This window comes from Saccostrea cucullata, unplaced genomic scaffold, assembly GCF_032062105.1.
Source record: "Saccostrea cucullata isolate Sc308-1 unplaced genomic scaffold, CSIRO_AGI_Scuc_v1 ctg5761, whole genome shotgun sequence".
Classification (NCBI taxonomy): Eukaryota; Metazoa; Mollusca; class Bivalvia; order Ostreida; family Ostreidae; genus Saccostrea; species Saccostrea cuccullata.
The window spans coordinates 54,912-79,045 of record NW_026925824.1 but is presented as its reverse complement, the minus strand read 5'-3'; the positions used below and the strand labels follow the sequence as shown (position 1 = coordinate 79,045).

Genomic DNA, 24,134 nt, shown 5'->3' with positions numbered 1-24,134 from the left:
GTTGCCATTTGTCTACATATACATGTATATGTCACAATTTATATTGTATTAACGCAAGCGAAAGGGAAAAAATGGAGCTGTAGAGAAGAGACGATTGTTCCTTGTTACAGTAGCTGCCTTGGGATAATGAATGTACATACACTGAGTTGGTAAAGGGACCCCCAGGAGAGGGGCTGGTGAATTTTCTGTGTCAGATTATTTCTTTCATATCATCATATAAGTCAGGGACGGATAACTTTTTATCATCCGTAAAAAGTTTGACAAGCAAAAGAAAAAAAAGTAAACTCTATTTCGGGTAGGGTTAGTTCAAAATATATTTTATTCATTGAATTGGATTGAACAGCAGACTTAGATGCCAATGATCCTCCTATGATATGTACCATTTGTGATTTTAAAACTGTTGGTGATGAATATCATTAAGTTATGGAATGCAATTACTTTTCGAAAGATAGAAAAATATTTCTCCCAAAAAGATATTGTAATAATCCTAACACTTTCAAATTCAATGGACTAATGAGTAGTAATAATATAACAATACAAAAATCATTATCAAAATTTATAAAGAACATTTTAAAAACTGTCTGTCCTTCTTGAATCCTCCGTGTGTTTTATAGATAGCTGACTACATGTTTTTCTCACTCTTTTCTTTATATATTTTCTTTATATATATTTTTCTTTATATCTTTTTCTTGACCCTTGACCGTAATTTTTGTTTGTATATATGTATATATGTACCTCTTGTACCAGTGATCTGGTTTTGAGCGAATAAAGAATTGAATTGAATTCTCTCAATAGGTCAAGGTACAATTATAAGTACATGTGATTGATGTAAGCATTGAAAAAAACAGTATGAGGAGTAGATTATCAATTGTTACATATTTAGAATGAATTCACAGAGAGAGAGAGAGAGAGAGAGAGAAAAGAGAGATCATAGAGTAAAACAAATAAATATAAAATGAATAACTTAACAATGAATAGAAAAATGATAATTATATGAATAAAAACAAAAAGAAAAAAATCAGGTGGGGGGAAGGGTTAGAAGTACCAGCCAAGGACATATTATTTTCTTGCTGATCGAGGATATATTTTTTTTTTTCGAGAACGGCCAGTTTATTTCCAATATTTGCAGGAAGTGCATGTGTAGATAGATTTACGCTTTACATTCTGCCGTTCGGTATCAACTATACTGAACATACTAAATTAATTAAAACATAACTAAATTGAACTTCAATCGATAAAATTTGAACGTCTCCCCAGGCCTTCCCTCTTCGCCATTTCTCTTGAATATATGCCTGGAGAGGGGGCTCTATTTTTTCAGCAGTATATTTCGTACTAAGTTGCAACAATATCAGAATGGCTTGGATTGATACGCGTAATCAATAAATGCAATGGTCAATGACTTCTGCAATACTTGATTTTTATACATGTACGCAAATATGCAGAAGTTAAAGTTTGCGATAGAATGTAATAATCGACCAATTTAAATATTGGACTGAATGGACTAATGGACTGAAAAAAAAAATCATAAAATGCTTTCATTGATTAATTCAAGTTTTAAATACATTTAACTATGCTGGTAATATTAAAGAAAACGACATCGGGACTGTCTAGTCCACTTTTTTTTTACCCAACAAACAAGCTGTATGTTGCAGCTGACCGACTTTAGCGTGGGAGAGACGTGATCTCGGCTACTTCCTTTGATGTGGTGACAATGTGACGTAGTATTTAAACCTCTCGACAAGCTAGGCGTTAGCACGTCAGAAACAGCGCAATCCGTTAGCCTTTTTGCAATTAGCTATAAGGGTTGGTGCCAGTGATTAATATTCAACATGTATATTTATTGTAACAAGACCTCCTTGAGTTTTTATACTCTTTACCTGTATGTATATTTTACGTGTATGTAGCTTATTGTATGTTTCGGTAACCACTGCACGAGTTAAGTTTCTCATAATATCTCTTAACGATTTCAGAATCCAACTACAAAGGCCGATTTGCTGGGTTCTTTCTGTATATTTCTAACGACACTAGTAAAGAAAATGGACACCTATGCTACCACGAGATCCAGAAAGGTTTTAATTCTCCACCACAGAACCTGACTGTGGAATGTCCTGGTATAGGGAGATATGTTATATACTACAACGAACGGGATCCTAACAAAACGTACCCTTTGCACTACAATAAGTACGCCTATATAGAGCTCTGCGAGTTGGAAGTTTACGGTAACATACATTTTATGAGAGTTTAGGAAATATTGACCATTTTCAATTGGAACGTCAAAATAAATGAATATTAATATTTACTTAAGGATGACGTTTACTCAGGTTTCAGAAATCAGAGGGGAAAGTGTAATATATTAAATCAAAATTGTTCTAAATGGATGAAATAACTAAGTTTTATCTCAATATCAATTAAAAAATTTAATATGTAAGTACTTCAAGAAAATATACAGAAACAAAACTCAATGTATCGCTATGCAGAGGAATTTCGGACTAAATTTTTCATTTTTGTCAAAATTTTTATTTTTTGCAATATTAATCACAAAGTAAAGGTTACATGTATTTTAAGACATCATTTTGCAAATTTTATATGTGTTTAAGCTCATAAATTAATGCTATGAAATTCAAAAACATGTACAAAAACCACTGCAGTCAACATATTTCAATAATTTGATCATTGACCCCATATAATATCAATACCATGAGAATGTGGGTAACAAAAGTAACCCGAGTCTTTAAATAATTTGGAGTTCTCATCATTCAGATTTTTGCAATATTTGATTAAAAATAGGGAAAAATATAAATATGACAATGGAAATTCGGACTGTAATAATTATTACGTTTATTGCCCAAACTTTACTCATTTCTTTATATGGAGCAACTCTGTTCCATTGCTATAATATACCATTATTTAAAGAGTTTTGTTGCTTGTAATATTTTGTGAGTGAAGAAATAAATGGTCATAGTGTGAACAATTCAGGTATTTCCAGAACAGAGAAATACTCAGGGGCCCCTAGCATGAAAACGAGGCCGTTGACCTAGTTATTTGAAATTTTATACATGAATCATAGGTGTTTAATGTGCAATAGGTGGTTTTTCGTTCTTATCAGTGGAATTTTTAGTCATCTGAGTAAAGGTATACCTTAAGTATAAATTTTTCTTCATACGGTTGCCAAAAATGGTATGCTGATATTGATACTGTTTCATTTTCATTTTTGTCAACATTTGCCATTGCAAAAATTGTAGAAAAAAACCCTCGTATTACAATATTATTTACCAACACCATTCTAAACACATTTTTTTTGTTTGGCCTCTCCAACACACTTGTTCAAAATGGTCCACATTTAAATCTTTTTAAACATTCCCAAGTGCGCCCCCCCTGAATTTTCTTATCCTTAATGATATTTTTGAAATTTTTAACATTTAACCTACCTACAATTTTTTTCAACCTGAGTCCGGAGAGGACAACCAGTAATGTTTTAAAGTTGACCTGGAGCCTTTTCCTCCTAAGAAAAAAGTAAGAGAGATGTAATCAGAGTTTTTTATGGTCGATACAATGACCTTGTCAGCAAATACATTTATCATTGAGTCATGTGTTGACTGACGTTTTTCATACTAATTGTTAGTCCATTATGTATGCACTAAACTGACGACGGATTTTCCCATTTCCTTCCGAACAAGACAAGGAGCACACGTCGGGTGCGACTTTTGGAGGTCCGTGTTTGCTCTGCTCCTATTTTGGTTTGTGTTATGGAATTTTGATCTCTCATTTTGTTCGTTATCTCCATATGTTTCATTATAAAAAGTAAAACAAAAAATCAAGAAAACGATATTATCTGTGTAGGTTGTGCAAATGTCGCTCAATATGGCGAAAGCTGTCACAATTGTTCTACTGGCTGCAAAGACAGAAGTTGCGATATAAAGACAGGCACATGTTTATGTTTACCAGCATTTACGGGCTTCTACTGCAACAAAAGTATGGCATTTTACTAGCTTGTTAGTGTAAAGATCTAATTATTTTTGTACTTTACATTTCAAAGTCATACGGGACACTAACTTTTAGATGAGACCTACATTATAAACAAATGGTCAAACGTACGTGAGGCCCAGGACAATTAATTTCAATAGTTTAAAATAAAAGATACATTTGACATTTAAATTAAATGCTAGGTAAAATTTAATATACCTGCAATGCTGGCAACGTGACAGTATACAGCACATTTCTTTACATGTGGGCATTTACATTGACAAGTTTAGTGATATCGATCCCTTGACAGAATATCCTGGTCGCAGTTACAAAGTCGGGCTGGTGGTTACACCTGATGTAAATGAATCCTTCTAATTAAAATGACATTTTGTATTAAAGGTTTTTTAAAGAGCATGCAATCTTGCGAAATCACAAGAAGTTCGAAGGGTTTGCAGAGAGAAGTTATATAGCAAACCTGCTTTGCATTTCGGAAATGCATTGTAAAATGCATGTAATTTTCGTTATGAACTTGATTTTAACGTTAATTATTATTGACAATCCCGAGTATTTATCTTGAGTCTAGGTTGTAGTTATGGTACCTATGGAGATCGGTGTATGGGACACTGTGGCGCATGCCGCGGCGGAGAACCATGTCATCATGTGACCGGAAGCTGCGTGAATGGTTGTGCAGAGGGAAGGTACGGGGATAAATGTGTTGACGGTATGTTCTTGTAATATAACTTCTTGCACAAGGAAATGTATCCATTTAGTTTTAAATCGTAAAATTATTCTGAATGAAGCTTCCAAAGCACATGCTTTCTTGGTTCTGTCATACATACTTTCAAAATGATAACAATGTCCCCCAAAAATTAAAATTACAAAGAATATAATGGAATTCACACAAATTAAAGGAAAGTGATTCAAGGAATATTGTAATATGTGTAAATATTGCCAAACCAGAAAATTATGATTATTTCAATGGAATAACAAAGACAACCATAAGGGTTTTTGATGCTTACTTTTTTGCAGAATGTCGGCCGGGGTATTACGGTTATGACTGTAACAGCACCTGCAGCGACACCTGTGTGACCCCGGGTCTGTGTAACAGATACACAGGGAAGTGTCTGAGAGGGTGTCTGTCCGGATACAAGGGAGATAAATGCGACTCAGGTTTGTAGGAAATAATTATAATCGGATCGATTTTTTGTCACTCACTTTCACTGAAAAGTACCGTTCACGGTAGCTCAGTCGGTAGAGCGCTCGCTCCGTGATCGGGAGGTCGTTAGTTCGTATCTCGACCGCGACTGACCTAGTCTATAAAATGGGTAGCAGCTGTTCTTTCGCCATGCGCTCGGCACTTTGAAGTGAAAGTTGCGGGTCCTTCGGATGAGACCTTAAAAACCGAGGCCCCGTGTCAGCGGCAGGCTTTGGCACGGTAAAGATGCCTCAATACTCAATGGCCCTGAGTGCCGAGTAAAGGTCAAGATTTGAAGCCCTTCACCGGCATATGGTGACGTCTCCATATGAGTGAAAAATTCTCGAGAGGGACGTTAAACAATATACAATCAATCAATCAGTCACTGAATATTGGAGTGAGTCATTGTTTTTTTTACCTCTCTGTTTGGTCTGATTGTCATTCTGTCTGTGTGTAACACTTTTGTTTCCATACGAAATTTTAACAAAATACAGCATTAGTGATATAATTTAGTACGAGAATTCCCTTCAACACAACTAACAAGTTTAGCTTTAAAAAAAAACTTAGAGAGTCAGCTAGTGGATTTTTAGCTCTACTGGTCAGAGACCAGAAGAGCTTATGCGATAGTAATGCGTCCGTCGTCCGTCCGTCTGTCTGTCTGTCTGTCTGTCTGTCTGTCCGTCTGTCTGTAAACAATTTTTCAAAACGCTACTCCTCCTACAGTTTTGGTCTGATTTTAATATAACTTGGCACACAAGTAAACTACACAAAGATACATAAAATAGTGCATCGGATTTTTATTTCGATGACCGGTGTTGCCATGGTTACTAAAAATAGAATTTTCTGTGAAATTCCTTTAAAATGCTACTCCTCCTACAGTTTTGATCTGATTTCAATATAACTTGGCACACAAGTAGACTACACTAAGATACATAAAATAGTGCATCGGATTTTTATTTCGATGACCGGTGTTGCCATGGTTACTAAAAATAGAATTTTCTGTGAAATTCCTTTAAAATGCTACTCCTCCTACAGTTTTGATCTGATTTCAATATATCTTGGCACACAAGTAGACTACACTAAGATACATAAAATAGTGCATCGGATTTTTATTTCGATGACCGGTGTTGCCATGGTTACTATAAATAGAATTTTCTGTGAAATTCCTTTAAAACGCTACTACTCCTACAATTTTGATCCGATTTCAATATAACTTGGCACACAAGTAGACTACACAAAGATACATAAAGTAGTGCATCGGTTTTTGATTTCGATGAATGGTGTTGCCATGGTTACTAAATATAGAATTTCCTGTGAAATTCCTTGAAAATGCTACTCCTCCTACAGTTTTGATCTGATTTCGATATAACTTGGCACAAAAGTAGACTACACAAAGATACATAAAATAGTGCATTGGATTTTGATTTCGATGAACGATGTTGTCATGGTTACTAAAAATAGAATTTTTTTGTGAAATTCCTTTAAAACATTACTCCTCCTACAGTTTTGATCTGATTTCAATATGACTTGGCACACAAGTAGACTACATAAAGATACATAAAATAGTGCATCCATTTTTGATTTCAATGAATGGTGTTGTCATGGTTAATAAAAATAGAATTTTCTGTGAAATTCCTTTAAAACTGTACTCCTCCTATAATTTTGATCTGATTTCAATATAACTTGGCACACAAGTAGTCTACACTATTATACATAGAATAGTGCATCAGATTTTGATTTCGATGAACGGTGTTGCCATGGTTACTAAGAAAAAGAATTTCCTGTGAAATTCCTTTAAAAAGCTACTCCTCCTACAGTTTTGGTCTGATTGCAATATAACTTGGCACACAAGTAGACTACTCTAAGATATATAGAGTAGTTCATCGGTTTTTGATTTTGATGAAAGTGTTGCCATTGTTACTAAAAATAGAAATGTGTGAAATTCCTTTAAAACGCTTCTCCTTCTACAGTTTTGGTCTAATAGCAATGGCTTCTTTTCTCATCCTTTGTTATAAGCACAAACCAGTAGAGCTACAGTCTCAACAGAGACTTCTGGTTCTTCTCCGAGATAATGTTTTGAAGAATACATGTACTAAGGTACTGAAAAAATGCATTATACCGGTATTGCATGTTTTATCTCTTCATTAAAAGACAGATATAATGTAATAAAATTTAAGTTCAACTTCGCAAAACATAATTCCATGAAATTATAAACCAATCTCATCGGATCATCTAAAGGAGTTAAATTTATGGGGATGGGGGACATGGCAGTTTTAACAATCACGCGGCCACCAAACGGAACCTCGTAAGCTTCACTATCACCCTGTTATCTAGAGTTTGTCATGTTGCAGGTTGAATCACTCAGTCAGTGCTACTGTGTTTAGACAACAAAGACACCCTTGCCCCTGCGACAAAGTAACAGCCATACCGAACACTTAATTGAGAATATCAATAAAGGGCCACTTAAATACATGTAACCAGTACGTACATTTTCTAGCACGTTTAGATTAGAAAAAATTCATTCAAACAGGTAACATGTAAGCTTTGTTTAGCCTAATCTTTGCATAATTTAAGACATAGGTATTTTATATTTAAGTTTAACTATCCTACTTTAATTTGACCCGAAGAGCTAGCTGAATTAAAACTTGAAACTTAAAAAAAGTAGAATTGAAACAAAATAAACACAATGACTGGTAAACAAATTCATTTATCAAACCTCTATAACGTAAGAAAACTATAAATCCCTAAATCTGATTGCCACAACATAAATGGTCTCATTCACTAAACAAGCTAATTCAGAGAATCTGCGTCTCCCACTTAGGAAAAAAGCATGCGCGGATCTAAAAAGAAAAAAAAAAAGGGGGGGGGGTCACGGGGCCATATGGTGGATCGAGTTATGGTATAAAATTTGATTGTAAAACACAAATATGTTTTTTTGATAATGACTGGAAATGAAATTTTTACACACACTCATACAGAGATGTGAATTTATTACCTTGAACTTTGAACGTCAAAATAAATCTATAGGTGTCTTCCTTTCAGCATAGGTTGTTGTTGTGTAAAATTTCATTTCTAAAGCTCAAGGGCTTATCGAGATATTGCACGGACACAAAGGTGTTCAAACAGACATAAGTTTGATTTCATTTCAAGAGGGGTTTTCCATAGTGAATTGTGTAAAGCTCAAGGGCTTCTCGAAATATTTCACGGAATTGAAAGTGTTACAGACAGAACTACAGACAGGGGCACGGAAGGACAAGCAGACCGAAATAAAATTATATCCTCCACTTCCAGCGGGGAACATTACAAACGAGCAAGCTAGCCAGTTGTGTCTCTTCTCGAAGTATCCGTTGTATGATTTAACAAGTCATTTCGCTAAATGGAATCGGGATCAAAATGATGTAATGAAAACGAAAGTAAAACTAATAAAAACTTAAAGAACTTCAAAATCTCTGTTAAACAATTTTTATGTCGTAGATATAAATACATAAATAAAATACCTTCAACATTCTTTACAACAGACCTTCAATTAACGCGTCAAACACTGTGCGATATGAGTTCATACAACTGTATGCTTAACTGCGTAGAACACATTTCACGATCAGATGCGAACCAGCTTAATTACTGCGAACCAGGTTTTAAAAACTGTTTGAAACTGTTTAGTAGGATTGTACAAAGCTTCTAGAAATAAATAAGCATAAATGACTTTCTTATTTAAGTTGAATTTAAATTTACAGATTACCGAGGTGTTAAATAAGGATTATTTTCTTTGTTTAATCTATACTGATTTTAGTGAAATGAAATTAGCTAGAGTGATTTGCTGCAGAACTACTCCCAGAATTCCAAAACGCGCAAACGCATTTGAAGTTCTTCGTATCATAACTAGTCAGCCCGCGGGCTGACTAAAAACAATTGTGTCAGATTTAGATGCGTCTTATTTGAATCAAGAAGATATACATCCATTACATAAAATCCGGACACTTTAATTATACTACACTACAAGAGCGTCCCCTAGAAGACTGCGCGTTGTTGCATTTAATTTTTTTTTCAAATTAGAATGTGAAAGTGGAATGTATGGGGACTCATGTAACATGTCGTGTGGCTTTTGTTTCCATGGAGATACTTGTCACCATGTCAACGGTTCTTGTTTACGTGGTTGTAGTGAAGGTTACCAAGGAGAATTATGTGACGATGGTATACGTGTAATCATTTGGAATTATAAGCTCAATTTATTCTCATTTAGACTTGCCTTAAAACTGATCAGTTATGAATTGGCTTTGCATTGTCATAACTTGCATGAAGAGAATATCTTTTTTTTTATTTAATACATATACATACTGGATGTTTATTGTACAGTGTGTCCATTCGGAAAATATGGGTTATTATGTGAGCATGAATGCAGTGTGTTATGTCAGAAGCCACGTGATTGTCACCACATGACTGGCATTTGTTTAAATGGATGCAGAGAGGGTTTTACTGGACCACATTGTATAGAAGGTAAGTTATAATTACTTTATTTACAACGCCTGTAATATAAATGTTATTTGAGAGATAAAGCTGTAAGTCTATGGAACATAACAAGCTTGATTCAAGTTTATATTATAACATTGTTTGTTTCTTATTTTTTAAAAGTTTAATTGTCACCTAACGCTCACTTCGTAAATGATCGTGTATGCATATTGTTTTAATGCCCCTCTCGACAATTTTTCACTGATATGGAGACGCCACCACTTGCCGGAGAGAGTTCATATTTAGGGCCCCGCAAGGATTTGCAGGTGCCCTATAGTAATCACTCTCTTTGTCCGTCCGTCTGTCTGTCTGTCTGTCCGTCTGTCACTCTTCCGTCTACAAATTTTCAGTTTTTTTCTAATAACTTTTTTTTATGGTTGCCCAATCAAGTTCAAATTTGGTATGGTAGTTAAGTAGGCAGAAATACATATTTTGATGCTAAGTTTGGTTCTCTATGTCTTCAGGTTTGGAGCTGGGGTGGTGGGGTAGATTCCTAAACTATGCATAAGAAAGAATGAGCAAAGAGAGATAACTGCTGAGAATGTTACTATTGTATACTTGGAAGGCTGTGCAATATAAATTGTCCTTTGGGATTAATTAACCTTCCACATAAAGAAAATCCTAAGCTTCATCTTTATCTGTCACATTGAGAGTAATTACTACACTGCCTGTGTCTGCAAATGAACTTTGTTTTGAAAGTAAGGTCAATTTTGAATGATGTGTAGTATTGTGTACATTCTTTCAAAGATGGATTTAAAATATAATATTCATACTTTATTTTGGTTAAAATACCATACACAATGATTTATGATAATTTTATTGAATTCTAAAATCAAAATATATATTAAGATATCATTTATTATTACCATTTTATTTTTTCTTATTATTTATTTATTTATTTTTTTGCTGTCTTAATGCTGTTATTTTAACAGGTAATCAGATAATAACCCCATTCTTTCAGCACTAAAAAGGTCCTTATTGTAAATTTAGAAGAAAAGGATGAGAGAGCAGTACAATTAATCCCTTGGGATTAATTATCTAGCCTGCTGCAGAAAATTTAGAGCCTTATCTTTATCTGTCACATGAAGATTAATGAACACCCCTTTGTCTGCAACTGATGTTTGTTTTGAAGTTGAAGTCAACCCTGGGTGATATTTGCATTCACTGAAGGCTTGCATTTTATAAAACACGTGCTTTAATCTTTTTTAAATACACATTTAATTTAGTTTATATATATATATATATATATATATATATATATATATATATATATATATATATATATATATATATATATAGACATGAGGTTTTCCCTGTTATATGTAAGTACAAGGTTACTATAGTATTTACAGGTTTATAGGACATTCAGGAATTATCTTGAAAATTTAAAAATACAAGTTGTTACTAATAATCTTCATGTATATAATTTTTTAAATGTAATCAAGTAAAACTCTCATTCAGTGAGCTGCACCCTTATATTTCTACCCCTCAGCGGGGCCCATGCTGACTGGTCAGTTTTCTAGTTTGTCGTATAATCGGCACTCGCCATAAAGCAGGGGGGGGGGGTATTTTTTGTGCCAGCACCTACTACGACACAGGACCTCGGTTTATACGGTTTCATCCAAAGGACCGGTCTCCACGTCCCACAGTGGGATTCGAACCCGTGACGTAAGGAGTGACTCCATACTTCGCAATTCTACAGCAGACGCTCTAATTACTGTGCCACGCGGGCGACTCGTAAATGGTCGTATATCCCGAATAGATCTGGAAATATGTCACTCAAGGGACATGTTGTTAGAATGTCATACATGTATATCTTGGCTGTCTTAAATATAATCACTTTCAAATCACATTTAGTTTTTGGGGGCTCTTCTTTTTTTGAATCTTTATTTTGAAACAAAGGCTCAGAAAAAGTGTGTTTTACTGATGTATTTTTACTCTATTGTTTAAAAGGGTTATCTGGGCTAATATACTTAGAATGAATCGATACTTTTTTATTGTATTCTTTATCTTACTCGTTTGTGAACATTAATTACGTATAATTTATGTTGCTTTCAGATGAAGGTCCAGTATTTAGCACCGGAACCACGTATATTCTGATAGGGATCCTCAGCACTCTCCTTTTGATGAACGTTGTCTGTGTTATAGTGTTCATTATTCGAAGGTAAGATCATTGATTTCTTTACTTTAAAAATATCCTCTGAAATTGAATTTGAAGTGTACTGAGAAATTTGAAGTTTTGTAGTTTTTTTTAAACTAGAGAAATAAAAACTAGAACTGTCCAATAGGGACAAATACCCCCCCCCCCCCCCCCCGCTGGGTTTTTCAGAGAAGGTGCCAATTCAAAAATACTTTACGGATCTAGAGGTGTTCACAATTTACTTACAAAAAAATTTGCAGTAAAATATAATTGCTCATCATGTTTCTTAATGAATGAAACAAAGGTACAATCAAATGAAACATCAATACTAATACATTGTTATTCCATTGTAACATTATTTTTTTATTTTATTTTTAGCTCTACTGGTCAGAGACCAGAAGAGCTTATGCGATAGTAATGCGTCCGTCGTCCGTCCGTCCGTCTGTCTGTCTGTCTGTCTGTAAACAATTTTTCAAAATGCTACTCCTCCTACAGTTTTGGTCTGATTTCAATATAACTTGGCACACAAGTAGACTACACTAAGATACATAATTCTGTGCATCGGTTTTTGATTTCGATGAACGGTTTTGCCATGGTTACTAAAAATAGAAATTTCTGTGAAATTCTTTCAAAATGCTACTCCTCCAACAGTTTTGGTCTGATTTCAATATAACTTGGCACACAAGTAGACTACACTAAGATACATAATTCTGTGTATCGGTTTTTGATTTCGATGAACGGTGTTGCCGTGGTTACTAAAAATAGAAATTTCTGTGAAATTCTTTCAAAATGCTACTCCTCCTACAGTTTTGGTCTGATTTCAATATAACTTGGCACACAAGTAGACTACACTAAGAAACATAATTCTGTATATCGATTTTTGATTTCGATGATTGATGTTGCCGTGGTTACTAAAAATAGAAATTTCTGTGAAATTCTTTCAAAATGCTACTCCTCCTCCTACAGTTTTGGTCTGATTTCAGTATAACTTGGCACACAAGTAGACTTCACTAAGATACATAATTCTGTGTATCGATTTTTGATTTCGATGAACGCTGTTGCTGTGGTTACTAAAAATAGAAATTTCTGTGAAATTCTTTCAAAATGCTACTCCTCCTACAGTTTTGGTCTTAATTCAATATAACTTGGCACACAAGTAGACTTCACTAAGGTACATAATTCTATATACTGTTTTTTGATTTTGATGAACGGTATTGCCATGGTTACTAAAAATAGAAATTTCTGTGAAATTCTTTCAAAATGCTACTCCTCCTACAGTTTTGGTCTTATTTCAATATAACTTGGCACACAAGTAGACTACACTAAGGTACATAATTCTATTTATCAGTTTTTCACTTCAATGAATGGTGTTGCCATGGTTACTAAAAATAGAAATTTCTGTTAAATACTCTCAAAATGCTACTCCAAATACAGTTTTAGTCTGATTATAATATAATGTGGCATGAAAGTAGACTACACTAAGAACATAAAGAGACTTAATCAAGGGTCATTATTCTATTTATTGCTGTTGAAAAGTTTCAATTTCCAACTGCCTAAGTACTTTTCTTTTCCTTTGCTATAAGTACAAACCAGTAGAGCTTCAGTCTCGACAGAGACTTCTAGTTTATTTCTGCATTAAAAAAATATATTGCAATTACATGTATGTGTTATGATACTCTGCAAACTGATTGTTGAAAAAAAATCATATTATACAAAATCAAATTAATCTTGATAACTTTATATCAAATTCATTTTGAAAATAAAGAGCTGGTCATCCAGTAATGAAGTGCTTTGACAGACAATAAATTACAATTAAGAGAATAAGAGAAGAGAGATCTTTAATTAGGAACCTGCTCCGATTATCTTTTCTTTAGAGGGCGCCACAGGCAAACACGGTCCTGTATCGGAACACCCTCGCGCCTTATCAGTAGTTACCGATCGAAGAAAAACGTAAACAATCTGCTGTCAAACACATGCTCGTAAAACATGCCTGAAACTTGTTGTTGTGTGCCGAATTGTAGTAATCGGGGTGGCCATATATTTCCAACAGATCCGTTAAGAAGAAAAGCATGGATACACGCAATAAAACGTGGTGAAACTCGTTTTCAAAGCTGGACTCCGTCAACTCATGCTGTTGTTTGCAGAGCACATTTTAAATCAGACGACTATTTGACTGAAACCCAGCATGGTAACAATATTTATTTATTTATTTTGAAATCTTTGATAAGCATGTGCAAAGTAATGTTAATAGATTTTATTCTGAGCAATGTTTATGCCTTATTTGCTTAGATGAAATGCACTAAAAATATCGAATCCCTTGTTTACCTCTCATACGAAGTAATCTGATAACGTTACAGACACTGCCACATGCAGACTCCCCACTGACAACTTCAATTACTGGTCATTTATTACAAACGCATTATCTTTTAACAATATAAACACAAGGCATGTCTAAAAGAACACATGCTGTTGCCTGATAATTTATGCATATCTACCAGTACAAGATACTGTGCTTTGACATTGATGTCTAATTAGCACCCTGCTTAAAAACAAATTTGACCTGTTTAGTTGAATTAATAAACACATGGGCATGTTTTGTAACATCAATTTTATAACAATAATACTTGTAATAATAAAAATATTTTAGTAAATTTATATTTGTTTTATTTGCTTTAAAAAGTTAGTTCAAATTATAAATTAATTATTTAATAAATAATCTAGTACTATGAACAAGTATTGATATATTAAATAATTTAATTCTTAGGAACTACTCCTTTAAGTAAAAGATTGAAGAAAACTGCAGTGCCAAGCATTTTTCCCTGGGTAGAGCCAAGTCCACATTCACATGAATGAGCCGACAGAGCCAAGTCCAGAGGCATCAAACGAAAACTAGCAGAAGAATTTTCTGCTTCGTCTTCCATAGATGAATTCATCTATACATCAGCTGATGATCTGCAAGTATCCGAGGAAATTGTATCTAACTCTACCCAAATTTTGGCTGAAGAAATTCAAGTCACTGTTCAGAAATCTGACGTTAAATTTTTTGATGTACAGACACAAACTCCTCGGTATCCCCCAATGAGTATTGAAAACTTTACAAATGATGATGCCGGAGTAAATTTCTATACTGGATTGGAAACTCTAACTAAATTTTATTTTGTTTTAAGAACCTTAGGACCCGCAGCTCACTGTTTGAATTATATTTATCATAAGGTTTCAAACATAAGTGTTCCTGACCAATTTTTCTTAGTCCTCTGCAAGTTACGGCGCCATACGACCAATTTTGAACTTTCAAGATTATTTGGAGTTTCCGAAAAGACTGTATCAAATATATTTTTTACATGGATTTTATTCATGAGTAAGCAATGGCAGGAAATCGACATTTGGCCTACAAAGTATCTTGTAAAATATTACTGTTCATCAGATTTTAAAACAAAATTTCCAAATACTAGAGTGATAATAGATGGCACAGAGTGTCCAATTAAAAGACCAAAGTTACCAAAGCCACAGCAAGCAACGTATTCTACCTATAAAAACCGTAACACGGTTATTGCAACTACATTTTCCATCATATGTCTTGAAAAAAGTTTTTTCCAATAAAGCAGACTTAAAAAAATCTTCATAGAATTCATTCAATTTTTTCTTCATCTCATCAATAAATTTATCATCCCTTTCTATTGCAAAGAACAAAAAGTCATTGAAAGTATACACAACAAATATACACTCATTTTTCTCTGCACAGTAAAGTTGTCCTTGGACCTGATAGTAATAGTCATGGGTTTTATTCAAATAAAATTTACTTCCAGACTGCTTAATATAAGGAACTGTTTTTGAGGAAATAAAACTGTTTCTTGCCACATATGGACACTTAACTTCAATCAAGGTGTCATCGTCAATAATACCATCTGGGGTTGCTGCTAAATGAGGGGAGTCCAGACTGACACAAATTCCACTATTGTAAACTGTGCGTCCCGAAATTTCCTGGTACTTCTTCACAGCTTCTTTTTCGTATTTTCTTCCATGAAGAATAGGTTTAGCATTAATTTTTTGTGCCTTTGTTGTTAAAAAGTCAGCAAGTTTCACCTTATCAGTTCGATCAGTTGCTTTACATATTCTCCCGAATACCGAAGAATGAAGACGTTTGCAACGTTCCTCAAACCAAAGGTCGTTGGCCGCTTGTGTAGCTGTTTTTATCATAACTTGACGTGCATTCTCCTCTGAAATTTCTGATACATTTAAAAGTTTCAAATGATTTTCACTAAACGTGTCTTTTAGATAGTCATGGTCCAGGTTGTAAGCTTTCATGTTTACAGGCTCATACAGCTGAAAAATTGGAGTCTTACTAATACCTGGGTAATTCAAGCACACATTTCTAAAGTAAGACTGGTATCCCGGATTGCCTCTAAATTCAACTGGACGAGGGTCATAGTCATTATTGCATACTTCGTCACAGCCTGGCATGTCCAACTGTCTTGCTTTCATAGGGCTTCCTTTATGGGGCTTAGCACGATGAAAAGTTTGTAACCTCTGTGTGCAGGTGAGTTCTGTTTTGTATGTCCCATGCTTAACAAAATCTGCACATGAAAAAAGTACAGCACAGACATGCTTGCAATGTGCATCGGGTCCCATGCCTGCCGCACATTCACATTGAGACTCTATAACACTTCTGTCTTTTCCTATCATAATGTCAACAACATATTTCACAGACTTCATCATTGAAGCTTTTACACTACTTCTAACGAACCAATTTGAATCATGAAATGTCACCCTCACATACTGGATAAACCCATCGTTGTACATATCCCTTCCTTTCTTATCAGTTGTCTTATTAAACTTCGACAAGAAAGTGGAAATTTCTGCCTCTGTGCAACCTGGAAAGGTCTTGTCACCATGAAGGTCCTTGTAGAGTTGTGGATCTGGCGTCATCATCATAAATTCAGGTCCATAAACATCGGTCTTAGCACAATGTGCATTTCTTCTGTAGGCTTCAAGTCTGCAATAAAATAAGCATATTTAATTCTTTTTCATGTATATTTTGAGTGAAACATAGCTGCAACAATCAGGAAATAATAATACTGCTTCATAATAAAAATGTAGAGAAGTATTCTTATTTTACTGCAAGCACCAAGCAATATGAGATCGATGTTAGAATTACCGAGGAAATTCAAGTTAAAAATCTAACACGCTAAAGTTGCAGATTATTTAAGAATTAGTTTCTTAAACGAGGTAATTCTGATATTTACTGTCAATTTGACTTAATGTTAATCTTTTACACACCATTGATAATTATTTACTGTGTTATTAATAATGTTTACTTGGATTTGCATGAAAACATCGTATGTTTATTTACCTCTCCACAAGTTCCCACTTCCTTCCTGATTTCTTTGCTCCAAACTTTTCTAACTCGTTCTTAAGTTCAGGTATAGTCATATCACCACAATTAGATGCCATAGTAAATTAAGGATTGTAACTGAAACGTGTGTGCTTTCCGATATCGTATTCGAGAATGGATGCTGATTATCCATCTTCACAGGTTTTATCACTTTTGTAATGGACCGCATTTTCCTGTGGCGCCCCCTACCGATACAAGATAAGATAACCGACTCCGGTTCCCCATTCTTGTGCCCGATTCCCAGGAGATAACTCATGGTTGATAATGAGATGCCTTAATGTTCAACTTCCCACACCAAACTCATTAATTTATCTATAACTGGATGCATGTCCAGTTATTATTCCCAAGAGACAAATGAAATTACATTATCTTCTGTGCAATGTAAAAACTGTTTTTAACACTTGATGATGTTTCTTTTTAAAAAATTTTATGAGTAGATTTAAGCTGTAGTTCACATTTTTGTACAGATATTCTAGATTCTATGTCTCAAACCTTATAAATGAGCCCAAAATGAACCAGTCAATTTAAATAAAAAATAAAACCTGTAAAATGCAGAAAAATGAACCAAAAGAGTTGAAAATTCCAGGTGCACACCTTCATATGGTGAATAATAAGTGTACAAATTTTAAGATTAATCCTTGCAATAGTTTCTGAGAAATGGTTCGGACAAAACCACAAAATAAAAATGAAAAAAACACCTGTAAAATTCAAAATAATAATCGAATCAAGATGAAAATATCAGGTGCACACCTTCATATGGTGAATAATATGTGTACAAATTTTCAGACAAATCCTTCCAATACTTTCTGAGTAATGGTCTGGACAAAATCTCGTCTACAGACAGACGGACAGACGGACATGGTGATTCCAATATACCCCCCCCCCTAAACTTCGTTTGCGGGGGGTATAAATATATATCTTACAACAGATAAAGAAGAAGATAGATTTCAGTCAAAATTCGACCCTGTATTTTGATAACATAAGGAAGTGATGTAAGATATTAAAATTCACCCTTTCTCAATTATTGAAATTCCATGCAGTGAATAATCTACAAATACCTCAATGACCCTAGGCCTGAGTGCCGAGTATTGGCAAAATTCTTTAGCTCTCCACCGGCAAGTGATGGCGTCTCCATAAGAAAAAAATTCTCTAGAGGGACATTAAGCAACATACAATTAATCTTTTCTGACCTTCGAAATGCTGATTGTGAAGTCATTGTGCATTTTCCCGTATTTTCTTAAAATGTAGCAGAAAACCATTTTCAGTGGAATTTAGAAAAATACAGCACAAGTATCACCCACAAAGATTTTTAAATAATTATGTGATTTTTCAAAATATTTTAAACAACATGTATATATCCGAAAAATGAATTGAGCGATGACTGTGGACACTATTTGATATATAAAAATAAATAACCAAAGAAATGAGTCATACTTCCAGAATTGTCATCCATCATGCCATATTCTTTAATGATTTATCATATTGTAGTTGAGCAGTATATTTAATTACAGTTATCTCTCTTGGATCTTGGATGGGGTGCGCGGTTGTCATTGACAACCGATGCTACCGTCTGGGATCCGGGCGTTTCTGTTCCGGGATCATCATTCACTGTGTTCTTTAAATTACCAGATACAGACGTTTTTAGGAGTTTGTCACCTATTTATTTAATTATCTACCAATTTATAGCATTGCTGTAATTATTTCCATTGCTGAGTTCATAGTTGAATCTATCTATACGTAAATATCACTACATTTCCCTCTCAGTTCATTGCTTACTTGGATTATTTTGTTATTTGTTGATTGATAAAATATAATTTAATAAATAAATCAAAGTCATTTATCTTATCTGAATAACTGTTTTAATTTTTTTATTTATAGTTACGATCTAGTATCTCGTGATAATCCAGAATAATTTTAAGTGGACTATTAGACCTACATGTACCAGACCACTGTTACAATATTCATCTGCTCATATTAAAGCCAATTTGACGACTTTTTATGAACATTACAGTTAAGGGCACAATACAGCCCAAATGTGTAGTTTGTCACCTATTTATTTATTTATCTACCAATTTATAGCATTGCTGTAATTATTTCCATTGCTGAGTTCATAGTTGAATCTATCTATACGTAAATATCACTACATTTCCCTCTCAGTTCATTGCTTACTTGGATTATTTTGTTATTTGTTGATTGATAAAATATAATTTAATAAATAAATCAAAGTCATTTATCTTATCTGAATAACTGTTTTAATTTTTTTATTTATAGTTACGATCTAGTATCTCGTGATAATCCAGAATAATTTTAAGTGGACTATTAGACCTACATGTACATGTACCAGACCACTGTTACAATATTAAAGCCAATTTGACGACTTTTTATGAACATTACAGTTAAGGGCACAATACAGCCCAAATGTGTAATTTCTTCTTTTATATTTTACATTCTTATATCTTACCATTTTTAATATTAATTATTTCAAAGATTTTTTATTTTAAAAAGTGAAGTTAAACATCGTATAAGTTTGAGAAAAAAGCATTTCAATACTGAAAGCTATTGAATATTATTTTTTCTCCTGACACTATGTCTTTATGTAATCAACATCTCTTTTTTTTAAATTGAAATATAGTACCTGAAGACATAACGGACTTCCATATTCCGCATGCTTAATCTAATTACTTTTTTGTCAAGAAAGAATGACTAAAATGATTTTCTGTTATTGGAATGGAATCTATATCAAACAAAAATTGAAGCTTCTTTACATTATGTTTCTCAAACGATTTATAAGATGGTGTGTACTTACTTAATCTTTTTTAAAGAAAAATGATTTATAGATGATTGTAGTCAAAGTGATCTTTAGAGCTACACACACGTATGTCTATAAATCTAAAATCTATTCATCAAAATTAAAGCGGCACAGTGAGTCAAAATCATATCTTAATTTTAATATATCTGTAGCATACAAAGAAAGAGTTATGAAAATTATGAGTATATAGCGAAGATATGACAATTAAACTGCAAGAATTGACTGCACAATATAAGTGCCGGAAAAACAAAGGTTGTATCTACCGTTTCGTTGTTTCGTATATGTCAAGGTCACGCAACTCTTATTTTTAGCTTAAACTTGTAAACAAAATTCAACTGGAGCATGCAAAGGTGAGAAATATGTTCTAACAACTTTTTTAAAAGATTAAATCAAATTTTTTGGTCTTTTTAAAAGATTAAATCAAATTTTTTGGTCTTTTTAAAAGATTAAATCAAATTTTTTGGTCTTCTTACATTCATTCGTGGATACCTGAGACCATGGTAACTATGGAAACTTATTCAACAGTTTTCTGCGCACGCGTACAATAGGGAGGAAGAAGTACCAGGGTATTTTGCAATATTTTCGTACTGGGGCAGACAGAAATTATTTTTACTTTTATTTTTCCCCATAAAAATATAATTTTTAGGTTCTGAAATCTGTAATTTTCTGAAACTGAATACTTTTAGGAATTAAACAAAATTTACAGAGGTCATGCGAAAATTCTACATTTGTCAATTTCCCCCTTTTTGCGTCACTGTGCCGCTTTAAGAGAACAATTTTTTTCAAAAAATATCACTGCAAATTTTATTGTGGATTACTGTAAAATCACACATTTTGGGGGTTAATTTTATTTTTGTTTGGGAAACAAAATATTGGTTTGTGATGATATGATTTCGTGGATGAAAAATATTTTGTAGTAATGCTTAGATATTTGAGACATTTGGTTGTAGGTCTACTCTCCCCCTACTTGGAAAACACAGAGAAATAAATCCAAACGAAAATTAGTCATTTAACAGTGTACCACCACCATTTTTTTGTTTTATTTATGAGACAATATATGTTTTAGCTCACTTAGACTGAAAGCTCAAGTAAGCTTTTGTGATGACATTTTGTCTGTAGCCTGTTTGTTTTGCTGTCCATCCGTCTGTAATCTTTTAACATTTTCAACATCTTCTCTTGAACCACAGGGAAAATTTCAACCAAACGTTCTACTAAGCATAATTTGGCGAAGATAATTTAAGTTTGTTCTGACGAAGCCGAAAGGGCCACACACTCTTCAAATGTAGTCGACCGCGTGGCGCAGTGGTTAGAGCGTCTGCTCTAGAGTCGCGAAGTAAGAAGTCAATCCTAACGTCGCGGGTTTGAGTCCCACTGTGGGACGTTGAGACAGGTCCTTCGGATGAGACCGTATAAACCGAGGTCCCGTGTCGCAATAGGTGCTGGCACTTTCTCAAGGAAAGATCAGCTATATGTAGCCGTGATCGCATGTAAGCATCCTCCTGTAGTGAAGATTCTTAACTGAAATTTAATTTTAAAATAAAAAGATTTCTTTGGTCGGGGTGGGGCAAGAAGATGGATCTTTTTTTCCACAAAGTAATTGGGAATTTTTTGGAAAAAAAAATAAAAGCCTCTCAGACAGGTTATATTTTACATTGATGCAGGTGGCATCTTCAAGTTGAATATGTTCAGGTGATCGATGTGGCCCATGGACCTTTTGTTTTTATTATTTCAGATTTTCCCGCTCAAAAGACCCCAAAGCAGACAAAAGTGAGCCTAAAAAGACACTAAGGATTGTATATGAGAACGAAAACTTCACAGAAAAAGAAAGCGGCAGTTCTTACCAGGAGTTGAAATTGAATTAATTGTTTTTGGTAATAAATATGACATGTTAAAAACAAGTGGGACGATCATGTGATCAAATGCCATGAAGGCCTGAGTAGATTTATCACGTACCAACTTCGTTTCTTCTTGTTAACTTGTTACATGTATTCATTACTTGTATATGCAATTGAGATGGAGAGTTGAATTGAAATATTGCACTTACAACTGTCCGTCTTATATTTTAAGGAAAAAGTATGGCAGAAGGTGTAAATTAGCTTGGTAATCGGCCATGCTTAGAAATAATCGAGAAAAGGGCCCGTCTTAAAAGAAATATCTTTTGAAAAACTACATGAGATAAATTTATGTTTGATGTGATTTTTATTTAAAACATGTATTTGTGAAAACGGTAATTTCATTTTGAAAAGATGCCTCTGTACTTTTATACTAAAAAGGACTTTTGGTCGGAAATGTGTGATATGAGACTCTAGACAAGCCTGTGAATACTTATAACATGATGAAATACTTTAAATCATGTCGTTATTTTAGGAATAAAAATATATTATCAGTAGACATTCACCTCAAACAAATTTATATAAAAAATGGCGTTTTCACCTTACATGTTACAAAGCAACTTAATAGCAAACGGCATATACTAGGGGTTTTCATTGACATTTTTCTTTACATGTTAGACACTTTATTTAAATATTTTGGTACTGTATATTTTGTCTTTTGTGTTTATGATACTCTGTTTATATTTACACTAAGCTTTTTAGAAGATAAATTAAGCTTAGTTTCCCCCTTATATATGTATAAAGGCCTTATAGGTAAATATAGGTATTAAATACAAAAGATTGTTTGTAGAAAAACCATTGAAATGTATTGATCAAAGCTAACATTTTTAAAAGCTTTAGAAAAATGTGAAAATACATGTATAAAATGGATCACTTGCACTATTCAAACAGAAAATCATAGCCATTGATCGACATTTACCAATAAATTTATTATCACAACTTACATTTGATATAATTATATTCGTAAAGTTTAATCATTGTGATATCGATTGCTTTACAATTACTTCTGTGTTTTTTCATGAGCGCCCAGATTTTCTTTTCAACATCGAGTTCAATGTTATCGGACGTTCTAGATCTTTCAATAAAGAGTGACATCGGCGTAAAGGGAAGGTATTTTATCACAGTATTCACAGTTGTTTTATTTATTTGTCAAATATAAATTTGATAGAATTATTCACTATGACGTTTGATTAAAAAAAAATTCTAACGCTTGTCTATCGTCCGTTTCATTGAACGATGCCAGTATCGAAAATTTGCTGTACGGAACCACCGCCAAACTCGTTTTTTTTTTTTTGTTATTTTTTTTTGCTAATTCGATATTATTTAACGAAAATTAAATTTTACTTGAAATATATATACGATAATTACTATGTAAGTGAAATCTAAATATATATTCCGGACATCACCTTATACATAATGATTCTTAGTGGAAATAATAGGAACTCTGGTGCAACCCTAGCGGTGTTTATTTGCAATATTTACTAATTTATAAGTATAGATTTCCTAATATTTTGATACACTGTATTTATAGTTACTAGTAATTCATATCTCAGCATTTCAAATATTCGATGTTTTTTTTGTATTTTCCCTTGCATATATATTTTTTTTTTTTGCAATTACTTTCCTTTTTTCACTCAGAGCTGTTGTTTGTTCCAAACTAGTTTATCGTTTATTAAATTTTTTTCCTTGCATATTTGTATTTTGTACTTAGTTCATTTACTTATTCTGTTTTGTTGATATTTTGTATTATATTGTGTAGTGAGTGTACATGCAAAGTAATAAGTCTTGTGTATAATTTACCCTTTTCTATTTTTGAATTGCTTGTTAACAAAAGATTGAATAAGACTTGTGAAGTATCGTCATCGTATACATCATATTCATCATCGTAAACCATCGTTAATTCTTAAGATTTATAATCCTGACCTCCTGATGTCCAATCTTATTATGTTGACTGACTTTAAATAATAAAATACTGATTAAATTTAATCAATTTTTTTCAAGCATTTATGGATTAAAAATAAAATTACATTAAGAAAAATAATGTTTTCAGTAAAATTCCTTTTTAAGAATAAAAAAAATGTTTATTGATTAAAAAATTTACTTCATGTAAAACATGCTCTCAAGCATGCCGTCATTTGTTTTTATTTGCCATCATTATTAATGATAATATCTCTGTTTTCAATTGCAACATTGTAAAGAGATTAATGAATTCAGTTCAGTAAAAGCATAAAAAAAAC

At 33.3% G+C, this 24,134-nt stretch overlaps 1 protein-coding gene across 1 annotated transcript; it reads left to right on the top strand.

Annotated features, from left to right (window-relative positions):
* Positions 1-3,859: 3,859 nt before the first annotated feature.
* Positions 3,860-21,871, top strand: LOC134269851 (multiple epidermal growth factor-like domains protein 10). The gene is made up of 7 exons (XM_062752046.1): positions 3,860-3,972; positions 4,547-4,684; positions 4,993-5,133; positions 9,212-9,349; positions 9,512-9,652; positions 11,723-11,828; positions 21,738-21,871. Exons 2-7 carry the CDS (start codon positions 4,579-4,581, stop codon positions 21,865-21,867), a joined length of 762 nt encoding a protein of 253 aa, XP_062608030.1. The 5' UTR covers positions 3,860-3,972; positions 4,547-4,578; the 3' UTR covers positions 21,868-21,871.
* The last annotated feature ends 2,263 nt before the right edge of the window (positions 21,872-24,134 follow it).

Coding starts and splice junctions, on each gene's coding strand:
- LOC134269851 (XM_062752046.1), top strand. CDS start 4,579: ATGGGACACTGTGGCGCATGCCGCGGCGGAGAACCATGTCATCATGTG. Junction 5,134..9,211: donor GGGAGATAAATGCGACTCAG/GTTTGTAGGAAA, acceptor TTTTCAAATTAG/AATGTGAAAGTGGAATGTAT. Junction 9,653..11,722: donor TGGACCACATTGTATAGAAG/GTAAGTTATAAT, acceptor TGTTGCTTTCAG/ATGAAGGTCCAGTATTTAGC.